Below are 20562 nucleotides of genomic sequence, written 5' to 3'. Positions count from 1 at the left end.
AACTTTCTGCGTTTAGCCGCCCGACGCTCTGCTCATTGATGTAAGCGTCTCTCTTTTGCCCTCTATTGTTGATGGGGGACGACTGCATCTAACTCCCCAGTAGCATAATTAACGAACCTCCTCCACAGACGCCGATCTTGTCACCGCTGGTACCTGTAACTCCAATCAGCTCCACATCCTTCCGTACCACATCAGTCCATATCTTCTCTCGCCTGTGTCAGGCCCGTTTCGCCCGCTCTATCCAGCCAAACAGAAGCTGCTTGGGCATGCTGTGACTGGGCATGCGGGCTACATGAAATCAATACCCAATGCAACATACATAGTATCATGAGTGTACAATCTATCATTTACGATGTACGGTATGAAATGTATGTATTCTTACACTGTGGCCAGCAGAGCCAACGAGCTTGTGCAAATGAGAGAGCACAAAGAGACACACATTCCAAAGTAAAATGTAGGACATGCAATTAAGCAATTCTTAAGCAGAACAAATCATTTGGTGATACAGCGGTGGCAATGGAACTCATTACAAATAACAAACAAAACACACAGTTCGTCAATAAAAGTGCCTTAAAAGGATAATAGTAAAGAATCAGTGACGTTTCGGGCAATGGCTCTTCTTCATAGCACATGAGAAGAAAAAAATGCGCATTATACTATTGCTGGACAATTACTTATGTAAGATGTTATTATCAATACTTGCCGCTCAACAAATCTTACCCCTAAAATAGAATCACGCCCAGCAGGTAATATTTAAGACAAGGGGTGTGGCTCAGCCGATCATTTTCCGACTCTTGGGTCCTTGACCCCAAACGCGAGATGGCCACTGGACGTTCGATCGCGTTTGCCTTCGTGGCGCTGGTGGTGGTTTCTGCAATTGGCTGCTTGTTGCACATCACGTTCTCAAGGTCAGTTCGCCATTGTTGTGGGGTTTTTATTTTTATAAATCAAGAGTGCTGCTCATATATTGTTGAAGTTAACATCGTCATTCCTCTGGGTTGATGATCTGGATGTTGGTGATTTACATGTCGACGTTCAATTATATTAAACGTCGTGTAGCCCGGGCCCTGTGACTCAGAGGTACCGCGAGCTGCTCGCTCCATCAGAAGGCAGTGGGGGTAACCAACAGTGGTTGTGTTATGGAGATACTCGCCCCGCGATATGAATGTGGAATTTATGCCACTTGGTTATAAGCCGGAGATGAGCACCAGTGCCTCAATGCTAATTCACAGAAAAATATAGGTTGAACAAATATTATAACGATTGATAACAAAGTGTGTATTAAAATATTAATTATCATTAGCAATGGACTATCACGACAATATATACTCTAATATATAATAATCTATGACAGTGCATAACCCATTGTGGACCTCAAACAGCACTTATTTTGGCCTCCTATCAATGTATTCATAAAGGGATTAAAAATGTATATACGCGATGAGAGATAGCACAGAGATTACAGGAGACAGGCAATGCATTTATAAGATTTTCTGTCCACCAAAAACGGGTTTGGTGTTTCAGACGTCTAAATGCAATCGCAAAAAAAGACGCTTTTAAATTAAAAACTAAATTAGCCTTTAAGAAGGTGGAGGTCAGGGTCAGGGAAGCATGGGAGAAAGGAGAGGAAAAGAGGGACGAAGAACCCAAACCAAACCAAACAACGAATCTCGAAGGAGGGGAGGGACATCTCTCAGGGCATCCATAAACTACTAGGGCTCATTCAGCAACGATGTGCCAAGGCATTGATGCGTGATGTTAGAGATAATGTATTCAAAATTAAAAGGTACGTATTCATGGGATAGGAGTGAGATGTATGTATGTATGCAACCTACAAGAGAGACAGGAGAGCAATGTTATTGGTAGAAGATATTTAGATCATGGAGATGTATTTCAATTGGAGGTTGAAGATAGTTGGGAGCTCCTTTACGATGTTGAGGTCCATACGCAATTACGTAATCTGAAAATGATTTGTGACACCATTGACAATAAGAAAAATATTTGGGCAGTTGGCCTTCTTCTCCCCTCAACTAGTCACATGTTTCTGTTCCCCGTGTCTCCAACATTGTATAGAGAACTTCAAAGCGTGAGGGGCATCTGGACGCTTACGACGATCTTTCAGACGAAGGATAAAACCGCCAGGGAGTTACGCACAGAAATCTTCTTCATGAAGACTCACAAGACGGCCAGTAGCACCTTCCAGAACATCCTGTTCCGCTTTGGCGAGAAGAACAACCTGACGTTCGCCTTCCCCTATGGGGCATACCAATTCTTCTACCCGTACGATTTCAAGGCCTCATCCGTGGCTCCTCTGCCACGGCACGCTGCCGGTGGCCGCTTCCACTTTCTGTGCAGCCACATGCGCTTCAACATGGCTGAGGTTGCACGCGTGATGAGTCCCAACGCCATTTACCTATCCATCGTGCGCAGCCCAGACACACACTTCGAATCCGTGTTCCATTACTATGAGAACAATGACCGTGCGTTTATAGCAGCAAAAAACCACAGCGACCGCATTAATAAAGACCCCTTCAGGACCTTTCTCGAAAGCGCCGAGACGTTTTATAAAGGGAACAGAAAGCGCGGTCCCTTCGGCAGAAACCCCATGGCGTTTGATTTTGGGCTCAACCCCAATGCAGACGTGTCGAGTCGTGAATTCCGCTCCGGCTTAGCGCAACTGGATGCCGCGTTCGACCTGGTCATGATCACCGAGCGCTTTGACGAGTCCGTGATCTTGGCTAAAGAGATGCTGGGCTGGGCGATGGGGGATGTGGTCTACCTATCCAACAACAAGCGCGCCAAGACAAATAACGATGAGCCACTCGAGCGAGAGGACACGCGTCTGACCGAGATGATCCGGCGCTGGAACGCGCTGGACGTGGCTTTGTACGAACACTTCTCGCGTCGCTTCCAGCACCAGGTGGAGGCGTTCGGAGTGCAGCGAATGCGACGTGAGGTGGACGCCCTGCGCAGAGAGGTGAGCGCCCGCAGAGAGGAGTGCGTGACGAGCGAGGTGGATGCGAAAAAGATCAAAGCGAGAGATATGATGCCGTATATTCCAAAGTCTGTGGTCATCCTGGCCTACATTATGAAAAGCGGCCTGGACCCACTGACACGCGAGCGGTGTCACCGGCTGCTGTTGCCGGAGCTCAAGTACCACACGCTACTCTTCCAGCGGCAGTACGGCTCCACGGTGGAGAAATACAAAAGACGGGCGACCAAATATAAACCCAAATCTTAATGAAACCGCTGAAACACATCGCTGATGTCATCAACAAGCCGCCATCGTCTCTCACGATCCTGAGATATAATGATCCATCGAGCGCCTTCAAATCAGTTGATGTAATTGCTCCATCTCTTAGAATCACGCCTTCCCTCAGCCTTCGGCAATCACCCCTTCTAGTTATACTTAATACTTTAAAATATGTTAAAATACTTTTAAAAAGTCATAAATAGTCTTGATTTGAAGCTTTCGTGACTGCAGGAATCCCAACTCTATGGTTCTTTCGGTAAAGTCACACAGTACACAAAATCCGTGATTTGATCCCATCGGTGAAGAATGCGATTCCGGACAAGCAATGTCCTGGTGTCTATAAACTGAGTTGTCTCTGCGGCAGCAGTTACATTGGTGAAACGAAGCGACGTGTCTCAGACCGGGTTCGCGAACACAAAGCGGAATTGAAACACGGCACAACCAACACCTCGGCAGTGGCGGATCATTGTTTCAACGCTGTGGTCACACATGACATTGTATTCTCCGAGACCAAGGTGCTCTGTAAACCCTCGGGCTACCATCAGAGATTTGTTCATGAAGCCATCCAGATATACAAACAGACAAAACTTTAATCGAGAAGATGGATTCAGATTGAGCAATCATTGGAAGGACGTGATAAACATCGTCAAGTTTTAACTGCGATATTTTCACTCACCCACCCATGTCGTCTTGGTGTCCGGTTACTAATTCAAGCTCATTGACATGCTTATTTCTCCAGCCCCACTCGTCCCTGCACGCCACAAACCCTCCCCCCTCTCCCCCGTGAACTCCTGCAGCCACGACTCTACAAAAACTCTTCCCCCTCCTTCTCCCCCTCCCGTGCCTATATTAAACCACAACAGCAGAACATTTTCTCACCTGAAGACGGGCGCTTGTGTTGCGACAGAAACGTCGTGTTTTCTTTTGTTATTTTTCTATCTACGTGACTTTACCGAAAGAATCAGTGAGTATAGTCATAAATAGAGTTTAAGCCGAAGTTATCGCATACCTTCACAGCTGATCGTCGCCACGTGTGGAATGCCGAAGAGATCTTTCTGACGGGTTTGAAGCCTTCATTTTGCCTGATGTAGAAAATAAAAGTTAAACAGTCGTGATAAATAAGAGCACAATCAGAGCACCTGGAGTACCCAGGTGTCCAAGAGCACGGGTTCGTCAAATACATGTATAACACTTTAGAACTGCTGTTTTCAGGGCAGCACTAATTAGAAATCCCTCATGACCGTACTCGCCGTGACCATGAGGTGACATTTCTCTCCGTAGCTCCGAGGAATGGCATGCATGATCTGTTTACACTGAGCCCACTGTTTTATCTGGCGCAGTGAATTTTAAAAATTTTCCAAATATCATTGTATTTGATTAACTAATTTTACTGTCTGTCTTATAGTTGGAAGAATTAATAATGCAATATTTGGGATTTTGAATACTTAAATATAGATGTTAAGGCACCCGATAGGGGCAATATTTTCCCCATATGTGGAAGAGAAAGAGGTGGGGAAAAAACGCTCGTGTTTCCTGTATATACGTTTTCAATCAATATTGCTAATAAAAACAACAACAATAATAAAAATACCAAGTGCCTTCTAAAGTTTATTGTGCAGTTATAAATTTATGTAAATTTGAAAGTGAAAGTAATAAAGGCTTATGAATCTTAATTAATTTTTATTCCTACTATAGAAGGGGTTTTAACAAATATTTTAAATAACGCTGTCGAGAACGCATCACCATATATACAATGGTATAATGACCACTTTTAATGCCTAATCAATTAGCACTCACTTCTCCAGCAACGCATCTTGGAGCGCTAAGCGAGATCTGCCCGTAATTGTCTCCCTGGCTTTGACCTACCATTCCCAGTCACGGGGCCCTGCTTAACGGGTTCCCTATCAGCCACGGCGTGTGTGCAGAGGGCCTGTCCAGTCTGAGATCTTCAATCATGAAACTCTTAATTCAGTAGCTCACCATTGCAATGCATGGGCACTTGCTTTACTCATGAAGCAAATATACACACAGGGTGAGGGTGGCCAACGGGCAGCTGAGCAGCACGAGTAGCAGAGAACAACCCTCCCCTGTGCACACGTTCCGCCGAGCTACTGCGACGGGAACTGCCTCGGGTCGAACGAGGGGCGAGGCGAGGTAGCCCCATCGAGGCGCGCTGACCGCTTGCAGGAGGACTTGCCGAACGCGGGCCACGACTACTCAGACATTAAGGCACAACGCGGTGCTGGAATAGCTCCTAAGACCAAAGCGCTCCATCCAATTTGCACCACCAGGCTCATTGGTGGCAAAACAACACCTCTCGTGATTCCGACTACCAGATTCGCAAGCACACGACTCATTACCGCATCCTCACAGACCTTTTGTTAACGTCACCTCCACTTAGTGGCGAATGGCAGTTGTTGTTGTAGTACACGGACGTGTGCGCGTGTGTTCGTGGCGCGTTCTCGTCTCATCGGAGCATTGCTAAGTCTGTTTAGGTGTGCGAGCGCGCCGTGTTCGTGTGAGGGGCATTGTGTGTTGGTGTGTGCACGTAATCAAGTGCTCACTTCCCTTTCTCGCGTTAACTGAGAGATGCGTGACAGAACAAATCATTTGGTGATACAGCGTTGGCAATGCAACTCATTACAAATAACCAAAACACACAGTTCGTCAATAAAAGTGCCTTAAAAGGAGAATAGTAAAGAATCAGTGACGTTTAGGGCAATGGCTCTTCTTTATAGCACATGAGAAGAAGAAAAATGCGCATTATACTCTTTCTGGACAATTACACATGTAGGATGTAATATATTATCAATACTTTACGCTCAACATATCTTACCCCTAAAATAGAATCACGCCCAGCAGGTAATATTTAAGACAAGGGGTGTGGCTCAGCCGATCATTTTCCGACTCGTGGAGCCTCGGCCCCCAAACGCGAGATGGCCACTGGACGTTCAATCGCGTTTGCCTTCGTGGCCCTGGTGGTGGTTTCTGCAATTGGCTGCTTGTTGCTCATCACGTTCTCAAGGTCAGTTCGCCATTGTTGTGGGGGTTCATATCTTGTTGAAGTTAACATTGTCGTCATTCCTCTGGGTTGAGAGTCGGGATGTTGGTGATTTACATTTAGACATTAAATAATATTAAACTTCGTGTAGCCCGGGCTCAGAGGTACCGCTAGCTGCTCGCTAAATCGGAAGGCAGTGGGGGATCAAAAGTGATTGTGCTATGTAGAGATTCGTCCCCGGGATAGGAATGTGGATTTTACGCCACTCGGCTCAGGGTTGTAAGCCGGAGTTGAGCACCAGTGCCTCAATGCGAATTCAATGTTGTGATCAGTTTGAATTGTTCAAGTCCTGCTGTCACAGCGCGATAAATAAATGTTGAACAAATCTTATATGACACGAGCGAACGCATTTGGGGCCTCAAGCAGCACTTACTTTGGCACCGTATTAATATATTCACAAAGCATGAGATATATAAGCTATAAGAGATAGCGTAGAGATGGCGGAATTTAAATGTATTCGGTGGAGACAGGCAATGTATTCGTAAGATATTCTGCGTACCAAGAAATAATTAGAATGTATCGGACGTTTAAATGTGTTTTTTTAAATAAAAATTCGGCTTTAGAAGGGGGAGGTCAAGGTTCTGGAAACATGGGAGAGAGTTAGAAAGAGGAACCAAGAATCCAATCCAAAAAACTAATCTCGAGGTGAGGGGGGGGTTAGGGGAGGTCGGGTTGGGGGGGCATCCACCGGCATCCATGAGGGACTAGGGCTCATTTAATAACGAGTGCCATGGCATTGATAAGAGGCTGGGTTCTCTATAGGGGGTCCCTCTCCTGGCTGGCGGAACTCGACGTGGGCATTTAGCTGCTGGGCATATATCCGCACGCTTGACGGTAATGACAGTAATTACTACTCATATAGCGTCTACACGCATTCACTTTTCAAGACGCGACAGGTCCTGGGAGTGCCGTCGTGTATCCGAAGTCACCGTTACTTGGATAAATGTATTCATAGGCAGATAGGAGATTCAGAGTGATGACAGATCAATATTTGTTGATGCCAGATAGAAGATAAATGACAGAAATGCAATGCATGTATACATTTGAAAGGTGTGGGAATCATGTATTTAAGTTAGAAGAAAGTGCTACGTTATTCGTCGAAGAGATAGAGAAAATATAGGTGTTTGTAGAGGGGAAATATGTACCGGTATTTGAAAAAACATGAGAAGTATAGTGTTTTCAGAAAAGATAATAATATATATTTTTATACATAATACATATAGTATAAGATAGATGTATTCATATGAGATGAGGGATACATATTTTATGACAGGTAAAATATAGTTGGAGCTCCCTATCACTGCTTGGGCAATACATAATTGCGCCATCTGCGAATGATAATTATTGCGACTGTTTACAATAAGCCAACAATTTTTGGCAGTTGGCCTTCTCTCCTCAAATAGTCAAACTGTTCTATTCCCCGTGTCTCCAACTTTCATCAGCGAAAATCAACCCTTCTTGGACGTATCCATCCTGGTGAAGATCTTCCAGAAGGAGAAACACATCCATCCCACGGTGCTTCACACGGACGTTGTCTTCCTGAAGACTCACAAAACGGCGAGCAGCACCTTCCAGAACATCCTGTTCCGCTTCGGCGAGAAGCACAATCTGACGTTCGCCTTCCCCTACATGACGTACCAATTCCTCTACCCGCAAGATTTCATGGCCTCGTTCGTGGCTCCTCTGCCACCGCATGCTTCCGGTGGTCGCTTCCACATCCTGTCCAGCCACATGCGCTTCCAAAAGGATGAGGTGGCGCGCGTGATGAGTCCCATGGCTATTTACCTGTCCATTGTTCGCCGCCCAGAAAATAATTTTGAGTCCGTGTTCTATTACTATGAGAGCGTGGTATCTGCTTTTGATGTGGCAGGAAAACATAGTTATGGCAGGGACCACCTAAAGACTTTTCTTGAAAACGCTGAGACATTTTATAAATTTGAAAAGATGCCCGCGCCTTTAGTCAGAAACCCCATGGTATTTGATTTTGGGATAACTCCCAACATAAGTGTGTCGAGTGATGAATTTGCCTTTGGCTTAGCAGAACTAGATGCCAAGTTCGACCTGGTCATGATCACCGAGCGATTTGACGAGTCCATGATCTTGGCGAAGGAGATGCTGGGCTGGGAGATGGAGGATGTGGTCTATCTGTCCACCAACAAGCGTGCCAAAACTCATAAAAATAAGTCGTTCAAGCGAAAGAACCAACGTCTGACCGAGATGATCCGGCGCTGGAACGAGCTGGACGTGGCTTTGTACGAACACTTCTCACGTCGTTTTCAGCGCCAGGTGGAGACGTTCGGAGTGCAGCGAATGCAACGCGAGGTGGACGCCCTGCGCAGGAAGGTGAGGGCCCGCAGGGAGGAGTGCGTGGCAAACGAGGTGGAGGCAGGAATGGTCAACCAGAGCGAGATTATGCCGTATATTCCGGGGTCTGTGGTCGTCCTGGGCTACAACATGAGGAGCGGCCTGAACCTTCGCACACGCGAGCGGTGTCTGCGGATGCTGCTGCCGGAGCTCAAGTACCACACGCGGCTCTTCCAGCGGCAGTACGGCACCACGGTGGAGGAATACAACGTGGGAGCGGCATTATCCACAGCAAATTAAACACTTTGACTTGGCGATTTGCTCTATTTTTGGTGATGAAGATATGGTGTGTTGTTTTGCAAAAAAATCTGATGTATACATTCACTCATATGAAAATTAGTATACTGTAAATAACGTACTGTATAGGGTAAAAATATTCTACACCTCTAAATATAAACCCATGGGTAACACAACTTCGGTCGATTTTATGAACACTTTCTCATTAAGGTTGAAAGCATCAAAGCATTAGCTCTATCAGTCTGCCTATATTTTTTGGGGTGGGTGGTCACAACTCTCAGAAAGATGACCTTATGTCAATAAGGTATTTTTTAAAATATATATCAACTAAGGATTTACCCTTAAGACAACTGGGAAGATATATCAAAGGGATGTCCAAAACATAGCGAAATAAACCATTATTTGGTGGTGGTGGTGGTGGCGCACACCTGTGATCCAGCCCTGTGGAGGCAGCTAGAGTCATAATGACTTGGTGTGCCTGGATATTAAACAAGTAATCACGTACGATGCCATCTCATTACGTGTGACGTAATCTCATTCGTAACTTACTTTACAAAACTCTTTAAACCTCGCTCAGATCATGGAAGGTCGTTGTGGGTTCACTCTCCAACACACCGGTTTGCTGAACTAGTAATGAATTGGCACGTTTTGTTTCCGTGACAGATCTTACTCTCTGCTGTGTCGCGTGGTGGCGGGTTTAACGACGCATTTATATTTACGCGATCTATCACAAAGACAAACTCGATCACATATCATGGAAGATGTTAACGCTTATCTATTACATTGCTAGTGCTGTTTGTTGCTGGCCATCTTGATGTTTTGGGCCTTTCTTAGGCCGCCACGTACCTGCAGATCCCACTCCTTTGGGCTACACAGCAGGGCAGCGAGCCCACAGCACCGCTTATGGGGAGTATTGAACAATGCCCCCCCACCACCAGCAGAGACGGGAGGTGGATCTCCGTTACTGACTGCCACCAGCTGTCGCCAGCACGCCGACTCTCCCGCCGGAACGGGAAGATGTGGCAGCCCTGCACGTGGCCAGCATGACCCTCCACAGCCCGTTGTGGAACACGGGATTCTCGTGGAAAGCCGGCAACACTCACAAACAGTACAACACGGTTAGCGGATCGGCAAGTCGCACGTGGCGGACTAAGGACGAGTGGGTACTCTCATCCCTTCCAACACGTCTGGTCAGTGTGGAAGAGTAGACCGGACACCCTCTTGAGATGCCTTTATTGGAGGCCATTCTGCCAGCAGTGGTGTGGGCAAGCAATTTAATGGCTGTATACCTTGACCCTTCATAGCGATACACGATATCCATTTTATGAAGGATGTAGGCCGATTAATGCAAACGGTCGGAGATATGGGCATATATGGCGAACCCTACACTTGAAGTTAAACACGTCGGCTTTCGCGACCCGTCACCACCCGACACAGCCGATGAGTAATGTTTGTCAGGGGGAAAAACGTGCCAGTTAGTTACTATTTCAGCACACCGGTGTGTTGGAGTGTAAACCCACAACACTTAGTTTAGATCGATATCACTTTCTCATACCTTTGTAAATGTGTTTAACATTTTTCTCACCGAGTTTTTGTACGGTGATGTAATTTCAATACAAATGAAGATAAGTTGAAACTTTAAAAGTTATTCAATTGCAGTTAACTCCTCAAGATAAACCTGCCATTAGTCTTCTAATCATTGTAACTATTCATACTATATTTATCATGATGCGCCTGCCGTCAGTGAAACATTGATTAATCAATTAAGTAATACAATTAATGAGGACAATGATGACATTGTACCACCAATGATGCTGTCAGTTACCGTGAAAAATATGTGCAAAGTACACATTTCATGGAGATAAAAGCTTTCTTGTAACTTCCATTGTGAAATGTAAATATTGTAATTTTTTCTTGAAACGGACGAAACAATTATTGTAGATCTTATATCGCAACCCAACTTGAACCCCGAGGGTTGCCAAGCCCCAGCCTGTTTGCGAGTTGTTGGATCAACCAGTTTTAAACGCAACGCCCACCGCTGGCTCTCCGGATCTCCCATCACAAGACAGCTTCTCTAAAAAGGTTTCATCGCAACTGCCTCTGGCTATGGTAAAAAATAGCCTCTTTAACAAGCTCTTAAAGTTCAGCTTTTATCATTTTATCAGTCCAGTTGAATCCTTCGTTCGTACGTTTGTTCCAGATATGTTACACTGTTTAAAGTGTATGTTGATGAAAATAAAACAATGGCTTTCTAAAATAAGTTTATCATTTATATTTTTTGGATCTCTCATTACCGATATCTGGCCTCAGGCTTTCTTGTCAGCTTCCATTTCCTGCCTCTCACATAGGGAATGGAAAAATAAAATACAAAGTAAAACTTTAATACACCGGTTGGTCCCTCCGATAGCATTAGGGGCGCCGCGGTGGCTAGGAAATGTTAACTACCTCGCCTGGTATACAAGAGGTCGTGGATTCGATCCCGACTAAGACGCCTGCATATTTTGAGTTTGAATTTTATCCCCGTCATTGCGTGGATTTTTCTCCCAATCCTTTGGTTTTTCCTTCCTCATTTAGAAAGGTGCGTTAAGAGTATTTGGTTGCTCTACATTTCCACATGATAAGCCACTTTATTGTGCTATCATTTGTGGGCAGGTCACGTCTGAAAAAAAGCTATACAACTCAGTTGGCCTTACCTGCTAAAATAAAAAAAAAATAGTTTAGTTTAGAACAGCGGTGTGTTCCTCTTGACGTTTTCTTTTCGATATTGTGTATTTACAAAAAATAGGGATGAAATATCGGAAGTATCTTGGCTTTTTTCGCTGTGGAAAAAAGGAAATGAACCGCTTTCTTCATCCCTCTCCAAACGGCGTTGACAGCACGGCTGCCTACGTACGGTGCGAAATAATTTCAACATACATACAGTTGCATTTACTGTCGGTACGCTTAAAGGTAATTTTCTGTAAATTAGATATAGGTTTGATGTTGGATGAGTGTTGAGCCGAAAACAGCAACCTTGAATTTTTTCGATAAGATTTTTTTAAATTATATCCTTGAAATCAGAATCAGAAGTTTATTTCCCGAGTAAAGCCCATTGAGCTAAAGAGCAATTTTTGGAGGGCGACTCGGCTTGCAGACAACCTGTCTGGGGTACAGCGGTGGTGTGGTGATTAGTGTGCTGTGCCATGAATTCATCTACCCGAGTTTGATTTCCGACCACAGCTAAAATCAGGGGGTAAACTATATCAAACTAGTCAACAACCACCCCAATCATCAACTAGTATTGACCAGCGTGGTGCAGTATGATCATAAACCCACCATGAACGACATGGCATGGAGAGGCCTTAATCCATTGCTGGATTGAGAAGGGTGGCATGGGATAGATCAAAAGCCAAGTCTATAATTCCTGTGTTTGATCCTTTGTTTTGTGTCCAGCAGTTAATTACAAACGTGCATCGAGCATAAACACGATGTGCAATGTAACTATCAATAGTCATGCTGTCCCTGCTAAATACGTATTGGGATGGTGTTAACCGTCATCATTGGTGGCTCATATCTGTGAATGACTCAAAAACCCATCACAGCGGAGAAATTAGTGTCGGCAGAAAAAAATGCATGGCAAATATATTTTAAAAGCTCTCAGCAATACACATTATGTGAAACCACCCGTTTGAAGGAACTGCATTGTGGTAATTTTGTCTTAGGCCACCACAAATTAATTGGGAAAATTAGAATAACCGACTAGGCAGCAGTGACAAACAGGCACAACGCGAGACAAGTTTCGCCCTCAGTTTCGCCCTCACTTGTCAGTAGAGTCGTCCATATGGAATGCTGCAAGATGCTTCAGGGAGATTTCATGTGCGGAAGGCATGGCTTTACACACGACGATCAGGAGGAGAAAAGGGGGGTGGAATGTATTTAAGGCACAGTTGCCAAACTGCGATTCACGCGCCAAGCACGTGAATCGACTTTTGACATTCTCTGGTCTGACACTGGTGAGACTAGGTCATAAAGAAGGCTTTCTCTGATGTAGGCCAATCAGTTTCAAAGACAATGCATATATTATAAGAGCATGTTTTGTTTGCAAGTTCACCACAAGTACGTGTGGTTAATGCAGACTTGATTTCTTGCAAAAGGTTTATATTTGGTGTTTGAACATTTTAACACTTGTTTTATTGTCAAAAAGGGTAAAGCCTATTCTTAGTTTTCATATGTATTTTGTATTTATGTAGCTGTGTGTTGAACTTATTTCGCACCGTACATAACCAACCGTGCTAATCCAAGGTTCGGGGTAAGGAAAACAAACTAAACACAAAAAGCACTTCTAAATAAATACGTTTTCAACTGAACGTGTGTACTTTCTCATAACAACTTCTATGTTTTTTATCCATATTTTGACCGACAGCTAATTTGAATGAAATGTTTCCCCCCCCCACCAATATACATTTTTGAGGAGATTAATGAATTGCAATTTATATATTTTGCGTTCGATTGTTTGGTTAGTTTTTCGACTGCAACACGAACTTTGCTCACTGTATAGTAATCCGAAGATGCGCCTTAACTCGCCTTGACACTGGCCTCGACTTTAAGGGCTCCAAACCTTGGCCTTAACTTGGCTTTGCGGGTCACGGCCTTGAATCCAAGACTGCATAATGTCTAAGTGTTTTAATTTTGTACCGTGCATTCAATTTAGTTTTATAGTAACTGGAATTTCAACCACTGGATTTCTGAATGCTGATTTTTTGTTTTTTAAACGTCATTTAGTTCAAATTCTTTAGGGGGTTATGTAATATTTAAAATATGATGCGTGAATGAGCAACGTTCGGGAAATGCTGCATTGGAGTAATAATTATTCGCATATAAGCTTACAAATTCTGCCTTAATATGGCACGAAGCGGTTTATCCAAAGGACGCCTACTGACCATCGACTTTCCACAAAGTGCGCTTATTTTATCGACCATAGTGGCATGATGGGTTGAAGCGACTCCCAATTAGGGATATCAACTCACGAACTTTTAACTGTAGGTCCAGGGTTCTACCCACGGTGTCACTCAGTCGGATGGCACATTACGTACGCACACATGAACATTTCAAAGACAATGTGAATGTTATTGGCATTGACATTTCTTTTATTAAAAAAACAGGTTTGTCTGCAGTGACGTATTTATATTTATTGAGGAAAAATGAATAAATGTCACAGAGGTCAGGGTTTTATTCTTGTTCTAAACGTACAACAGGTCACAACACATATCACACAAATATTTGAGGTGTGTGCATTTCCTTCTGCTGTATTCGATAAAAATTTAACACAAATAATACTTATCTTACCTATAACGTGGCCAGTCAATAACTAGCCACACGACCAATAAAAGTCAATGTTCCCATGAAAGTGTAGTGACGTAAATGGTGTCACTATGGTGTTAGCGCCAGGCACTGTCATAAGAGTGCTACTGTGCGTCTGGAACCTCTCTCTGGGGCTAGAGTGAGCGCGGCATGCGAACGGGCCCTAGAGGGGCATAGTCCTGGTGACGGCCTGAGAGAGGGCAAGTCAGGACATGGTAGTCTGAGTGAACCCCAGAGTGCACGTGACTGGGACAAGGCAGTAAAGGGGGCACGAGGAGGGCTTGAGGGACACGTGATGCTCGATCGAGGTCCTTCGGGAAAGGTCTCGAAGGGGACGTGGCCGAAGGCGGAGCGAGGCCAAGCTCAGGAGCATAAAGGGGCAGTCCCAAAAGCGTTCTTGGCTCGTCTGTGGAATCAAGCCTGGGTACCGCATCTCGTCGGTCTTCGGTTCTCGTCACGCTCGGCGTCGTGGGTCAGGCAGGCGTCGCTGGCCTGACTCGGTTATCTAGTAACCCCGTTAAAGTGGATGAAGTGTACGTTTGGGTCGTTAAATAAACGTGGTGCCTCCGACTTCAAGTGTGTGCCTCCATAGAACAACACTACAAAAGTATAGAGTAGTTTTGCATGTTTACCTTCCATAGGTGAAGTGGTCATATGTGTAATTTGTTATTTGCATTCATCCATGCTCCCACAACCAAAAACGTCAACAAATTGCATGTATACACTGGTATCGAGATAGAATGGCTACACTGAGGTTATATTATCATAGTTCATAGCCTCTTGTAATTTCACAGCTAGATGTAGACCTTCCCACTTCTTGTCTGTCTAAGAGTTATTTGGACACAATACATTTAATTAGAAAAACATATAATCGGCGTATGTCGTGAATAGTTGATTGCCACACACAGTTGGTGCATGTAGTTAAATAAACTATTCGAATCCATGACTCGATGCATAATTATACGTGCCCTAAAACAAATCTAGTTTTTACATCACATTAAAAAAGGCACTGAAGTGGCAAAGTTTAGTTTTTTGTTATCACACAGATTCAAACTCGAGTCTGGCAGCCCGTGGCGTGTGCCTCAGGCCATGTGTGTGCGCAATATGACCGACGTGTGGTTTTGGATTTTGCATCCCCCGTTTATAAATTGCATTGTGTGGCCTCGCTCGCTGTGCGAGACAATGTAAGCCGGCATGTAGTCCATCCGCCCGGACCACGTACACGATTTCACTTGTCGGTACCACCTGAAGGTGACGTAACTTTAGTGGTTCCAATTTCTTAATGTGACCAACAACTGCGAATGATGTGATAATCATTTGAAATTAGTGGGTTATCATGTAATTCACTTTTATTGGCCGTAGAAATAAATCGATACTACTAAGCTTAGGTGGTACCACTTTCTGCTCTGGTCCATGGAGAAATGGTGAAGCCCCGTGAGTCGGGTACAAACGTCTCAATGGACAAAACATATTCACTTAACCCAAGCACCCACAATGACCACGCAGGGATTATCACCAGAACTCGTAAATAACTACCGTGCCATCCGTTGGAGTTAGGGGTTAAAATGTGGCATGGGATAAACAGATGAAAATGTTTTGAACAGAGGCAGAGAGTCGAATGCACACATGGTTGGGGGAATGGGGCGTCCCAAGTTGTAGGGACAGCAGAGAAGAATGAGCGACCTCACCCACACAGCGAAAGTTGAATGGGGGCTCCACGATGCCACCACGTGCTGTTTGTTGCACACCCACTGCTACAGCTGGGAAGATTGGGCTCCCGGTCGGGCGCATGTATTCGGATTCGTACAAGACTTGAACAAGAAGCCCGTAACCTAACCGAATCTGAATCTGCGTTCGAAAAATTGAGGTGATGCTTTTGGCAGTGGTGGCGCACAAGCACAATTAAAGAAAACAATTCAACATATTTGTCAATAACATTCCCTTCTGCATGGTGGACCCTTCCATATGTCGGACTGGCAAGAATGCACCTGTTATCACGTTTCCGGACTTTCCTTCATCCATTGCCCCGGTGCCACACTGCCATGAGCTCCCCATACCCACTCCTCCGAAAAGAGCAGCCGTCTTTAGAAGAGAGCAGCAAGTCAGAGAGCGAGGAAAACGTTGTAGATCCAGATGACAATTTCAGAGGTGGAGCTGAGGAGAGAACCCCATACTACCCCAACCAAAACTACCTCAACGACTTGATCAGAGATCTTGGTATCACCAAGTCCAATGCCGAGCTTTTGACGTCGAGGCTCAAGCAGATCAGAGGAAGCGTCACCAACCTTTTTCCAGCTTCTTCACCCGTCAAGATGGGCTCTGCTTCTGCCACAATGTGACCAGTCTGTTCGAGGCAATTGGAATCACATGTAACCAGAATGAGTGGCGCCTCTTCATTGACAGCTCATCCAGGAGCCTCGAAGCCGTACTGCTCCATAATGGTAACAAGTACCCGTCTCTTCCCCTGGCTCACTCGGTGCACCTCAAAGCGGATTACAACAGCATCAAGACCTTGCTGGACGCCTTGATGTATGATGAATACGGCTGGGAGGTCATCGGAGACTTCAAAATGGTGGCATTCCTGATGGGTCTCCAAGGCGGTTTTACCAAGTTTCCCTGCTATCTTTGCCTTTGGGACAGCAGGGACACCAAGGTGCACTACCACGGGCGAGACTGGCCAAAGCGGACCGAGTTCTCTGTGGGGAGGAACAACGTTAAGTGGGAACCACTGGTGGACCCCCAGAAGGTGCTGATGCCACTACTGCACATCAAATTGGGCCTTATGAAACAATTTGTCAGAGCTGTAGATAAGGAGTTGGCAGCCTTCAAGTACCTTCAAGACTTCTTCCCTAAGCTGTCTGAGGCAAAGGTCAAAGCCGGTGTCTTCGTCGGACCACAGATAAAGAAGATCTTGGAGTGCAATGAATTCTCCAAGAAGCTCACTAGTAAAGAGAACGCAGCTTGGAACAGGTTTGTCGCAGTGGTTCGTGGCTTCCTGGGCAATCACAAGGTCTAAAACTATGTTACAAGGTCTAGTTTTAGACCTTGTGACTTTGTCTCTGTTTCCTGATTTTTTTAAAAGTGTTAATTCTCAGCTATTGTAAAACATTGACAGGGCTTTTTATTACTGGCCGCTTAACATGTGCTTGCCATTGTCACTGCGCTTGGCAACTGTGTTTCAACGAAATCGCGCGAGTCTTGTTGCGTAACTGATCGTTTGTATGCGGTGTGACGGAAATGGGGCTCCCTTTAAAAAGGATTTGCCCAGGTGGCACTCACCTGTGAATGGAGGCTCCCTTACATAGACTGGCGAGCCAGCTTGTTTTTTTATAATTCTATCCGACGGCCCCGTTGACCACTGAGACTTTACTCTCCCGCACGATACGCTTCCATTCAAACAGGCAGGGAGGGTGGGGGGTTGACCGGGTGTAAGGTAGGGGTGCTAATCTTTAGAGACACTGCCCCTCCGTAGTCGTTCCCCACGCGCGGCGGCTCGGACCCCTCACCCCCATAGCCACTGTTCACGCACGGCGAACTCGGCTCGTCATGGCCATTCTGCGTGGAGTCGCGTTCGCCTTCGCGTGGCTCGTGGTGCTGGCGAGCGCAGTGAGCATCCTCTGCTACGTCGTCTGCACAAGGTCAGTTTGCCACCACAGTGGGGGTTTTAAAAATTGTTTTACGGTAACAGGTTATGTCCGGGTAAAGTTGAAGGTTGCGGTACGTTCGCGTTGAGCGGGACATCGATGTACGGCGTCGGGGTGACACAGACATGTGCGCTAAAAGTTTGAGAGAATTATGCTCCATTTTGTTTTGCCCTTGCTAGATTATTGAAGGCAGCAAGAGTATAACATCAACGAGTGTTTTATTTGTGCTTACACAAAAACATATGACGTTTAACAACAACGTTTATGTTCAAATAAAGCAATATAATGTAAGGGATCGCGTTGGTATTAGTAAAGAGGGAATCAAGAATAATAGTTAATACCACCAATGTATCACAGAATACAATTATGGAATGGGAATATAATAGACCAACGTTGTCGCATATGGCACTCGCCATCCACACTAATTGTCACCGTGTTGTTAACTTACTTCCTGTGTCTTTAAATTGAATAGCGAAATTCAACTCGACGTGGGCCACTCAACGCAGGTGAATATCTTCCATAAGGAGGACGAGCAGCAACACACCCGTTCCAAGGTGCTTCACAGGGACGTTGTCTTCCTGAAGACGCACAAGACGGCGAGCAGCACCTTCCAGAACATCTTGTTCCGCTTCGGCGAGAAGAACAACCTGACGTTCGCCTTCCCGATGCAGGGACATCAGTTTTACTATCCGCAGGATTTCATGGCCTCATACGTGGCTATGCCACCGCGCACCATCGGTGGCCGCTTCCACATGCTGTGCAGCCACATGCGCTTCCACATGGCCGAAGTTGCGCGCGTGATGAGTCCCAACGCCACTTTCCTATCCATCGTGCGCAGCCCAGACACACACTTCGAGTCCGTGTTCCATTACTATGAGAACAATGACCCTGCGTTCATAGCAGCAAAAAACCACAGCGACCGCTTTAACAAAGGCCCCTTCGGGACTTTTCTCGAAAGCCCGGAGACGTTTTATAAACGGAACAGAAAGCGCGGTCCCTTCGGCAGAAACCCCATGGCGTTTGATTTTGGACTCAACCCCAACGCTGACGTGTCGAGTCGTGAATTCCGTTCCGGCTTAGCGCAACTTGATGCCGCGTTTGACCTGGTCATGATCACCGAGCGCTTTGACGAGTCCGTGATCTTGGCCAAGGAGATTCTGGGCTGGGCGATGGGGGATGTGGTCTACCTATCCAACAACAAGCGTGCCAAGACTCATAACGATAAGCCACTCGAGCGAGAGGACACGCGTCTGACCGAGATGATCCGGCGCTGGAACGCGCTGGACGTGGCTTTGTACGAACACTTCTCGCGTCGCTTCCAGCGCCAGGTGGAGGCGTTCGGAGTGGGGCGAATGCGACGCGAGGTGGACGCCCTGCGCAGAGAGGTGAGCGCCCGCAGAGAGGAGTGCGTGGCGAGCGAGGTGGGGGTGCACGAGATCAAGGAGATGGAGATGATGCCGTACGCGCCGGAGTCGGTGGACATCCTGGGCTTCAACATGAAGAGCGGCCTAGAGTCTCGGAGCCGAGAACGGTGTCTCCGGCTGCTGCTGCCGGAGCCTCATTACCATGCGCGGCTCTACCGGACTCAGCGCCGCTCCTGGATGGAGAAACTTCGTTATGGGCGCATTATAAATGCAGGCAGTGGGGCTATTTTATCCAGGTCGCCTACTTTCGCTCTCTCGAGTATTAATGATTGAAATGCTAATCGGCATTTTACTACATTGCACATTCATGTTGATGGATTGAGCGTTAATGGGACAAATGAGATCAATCAAAATTACTTTGGCCAATTCCATTAATCCATGTCTTTAATATGGGAGAAATAAAATAAAAATTATTGTGCCTCGTTAGATTAATGAAAAGTTTGTATCAACATCGTTGTAATACATACATTAAATGGCTTTAAGAACATGTGGGCTTCAGCAGGGACGCAACGCTCGAAGGGACGATATTCGGCGGCCAAAAGTTGTTACGGAGTGGCAGCTAAGGGGAGGAACGCGTGCGGGAGGAAGTCCACCGAAAAGATGGAGTTTTGCAATCGGCTCGTGTGCAAGTGCTAGGCGGATTGACACATTGCGTGCGTGCGGGAGTTGTCAGCGGCCTGGGAAGACCCTCATCCAGCAGTGGATTGACCTTGGCTTATGATGATTACGAAGTAACAGCGGTGTCTTGGTCGTCTTAAGGTCGTCAGCAACGATCTTAGGGTTGTTTGGTGACGCAGCGTGGGTGTCTCGGCGTGAGGTCGGAGTCACTATTCGGCCCCTAACTTGTTCACCCATGCACATCGCGATTCGATGATTGGTCACGATTCTGAGTTGCGACTTTCTTCACGATTCATCTGTTTCTGTAGCGCATCTGTAACCAGCCACCTGAGTCACGTGAACCATGTATTATTGTATGTTGAACTTCTTTCGCACCGTACGTAGCCAACCGTGCTCATACGAGATTCGGGGGAAGGACGACGAACTAAAGATGCGCTGTGTGTAAATCGAAAACACACACGGTGCAACGCGCCGCGAAATAATTACCAAATTCTATTCGCTCACCGTCATCGTTCACGTGAATGGGCACCGGGTCGTGATCCGGGCAGGTGGGGAAGAGTAACATTGTGTATTTACAAACCCTTCTTCAGTCTATTACTAGATGAAGGCCACTTCCACGCC

The 20562-nt window shown here is 45.9% G+C and overlaps 3 protein-coding genes across 3 annotated transcripts; all 3 read left to right on the top strand.

The window, feature by feature from the left end:
- Positions 1–819: 819 nt before the first annotated feature.
- Positions 820–3386, top strand: LOC144723284 (galactosylceramide sulfotransferase-like). Its single transcript, XM_078601895.1, has 2 exons — positions 820–908; positions 2074–3386. Exons 1-2 carry the CDS (start codon positions 820–822, stop codon positions 3239–3241), a joined length of 1257 nt encoding a protein of 418 aa, XP_078458021.1. The 3' UTR covers positions 3242–3386.
- Positions 3387–6183: 2797 nt separating this feature from the next.
- On the top strand, positions 6184–11154 carry LOC144721439 (galactosylceramide sulfotransferase-like). The gene is made up of 2 exons (XM_078599476.1): positions 6184–6278; positions 7757–11154. The coding sequence occupies exons 1-2, from the start codon at positions 6190–6192 to the stop codon at positions 8916–8918; spliced, it is 1251 nt and encodes a 416-aa protein (XP_078455602.1). The 5' UTR covers positions 6184–6189; the 3' UTR covers positions 8919–11154.
- A 6282-nt stretch (positions 11155–17436) lies between these two features.
- On the top strand, positions 17437–19745 carry LOC144718676 (galactosylceramide sulfotransferase-like). The gene is made up of 2 exons (XM_078594116.1): positions 17437–17893; positions 18372–19745. Exons 1-2 carry the CDS (start codon positions 17802–17804, stop codon positions 19594–19596), a joined length of 1317 nt encoding a protein of 438 aa, XP_078450242.1. The 5' UTR covers positions 17437–17801; the 3' UTR covers positions 19597–19745.
- The last annotated feature ends 817 nt before the right edge of the window (positions 19746–20562 follow it).

The sequence above is a fragment of the Lampetra planeri genome, chromosome 1, assembly GCF_965212315.1.
Source record: "Lampetra planeri chromosome 1, kcLamPlan1.2.h2, whole genome shotgun sequence".
NCBI lineage: Eukaryota > Metazoa > Chordata > Hyperoartia > Petromyzontiformes > Petromyzontidae > Lampetra > Lampetra planeri.
Note: the sequence above shows the minus strand (reverse complement) of the source record. Positions and strands in the feature narration are given on the sequence as shown.

Coding starts and splice junctions, on each gene's coding strand:
- LOC144723284 (XM_078601895.1), top strand. CDS start 820: ATGGCCACTGGACGTTCGATCGCGTTTGCCTTCGTGGCGCTGGTGGTG. Junction 909..2,073: donor TTGCACATCACGTTCTCAAG/GTCAGTTCGCCA, acceptor AACATTGTATAG/AGAACTTCAAAGCGTGAGGG.
- LOC144721439 (XM_078599476.1), top strand. CDS start 6,190: ATGGCCACTGGACGTTCAATCGCGTTTGCCTTCGTGGCCCTGGTGGTG. Junction 6,279..7,756: donor TTGCTCATCACGTTCTCAAG/GTCAGTTCGCCA, acceptor AACTTTCATCAG/CGAAAATCAACCCTTCTTGG.
- LOC144718676 (XM_078594116.1), top strand. CDS start 17,802: ATGGCCATTCTGCGTGGAGTCGCGTTCGCCTTCGCGTGGCTCGTGGTG. Junction 17,894..18,371: donor TGCTACGTCGTCTGCACAAG/GTCAGTTTGCCA, acceptor TAAATTGAATAG/CGAAATTCAACTCGACGTGG.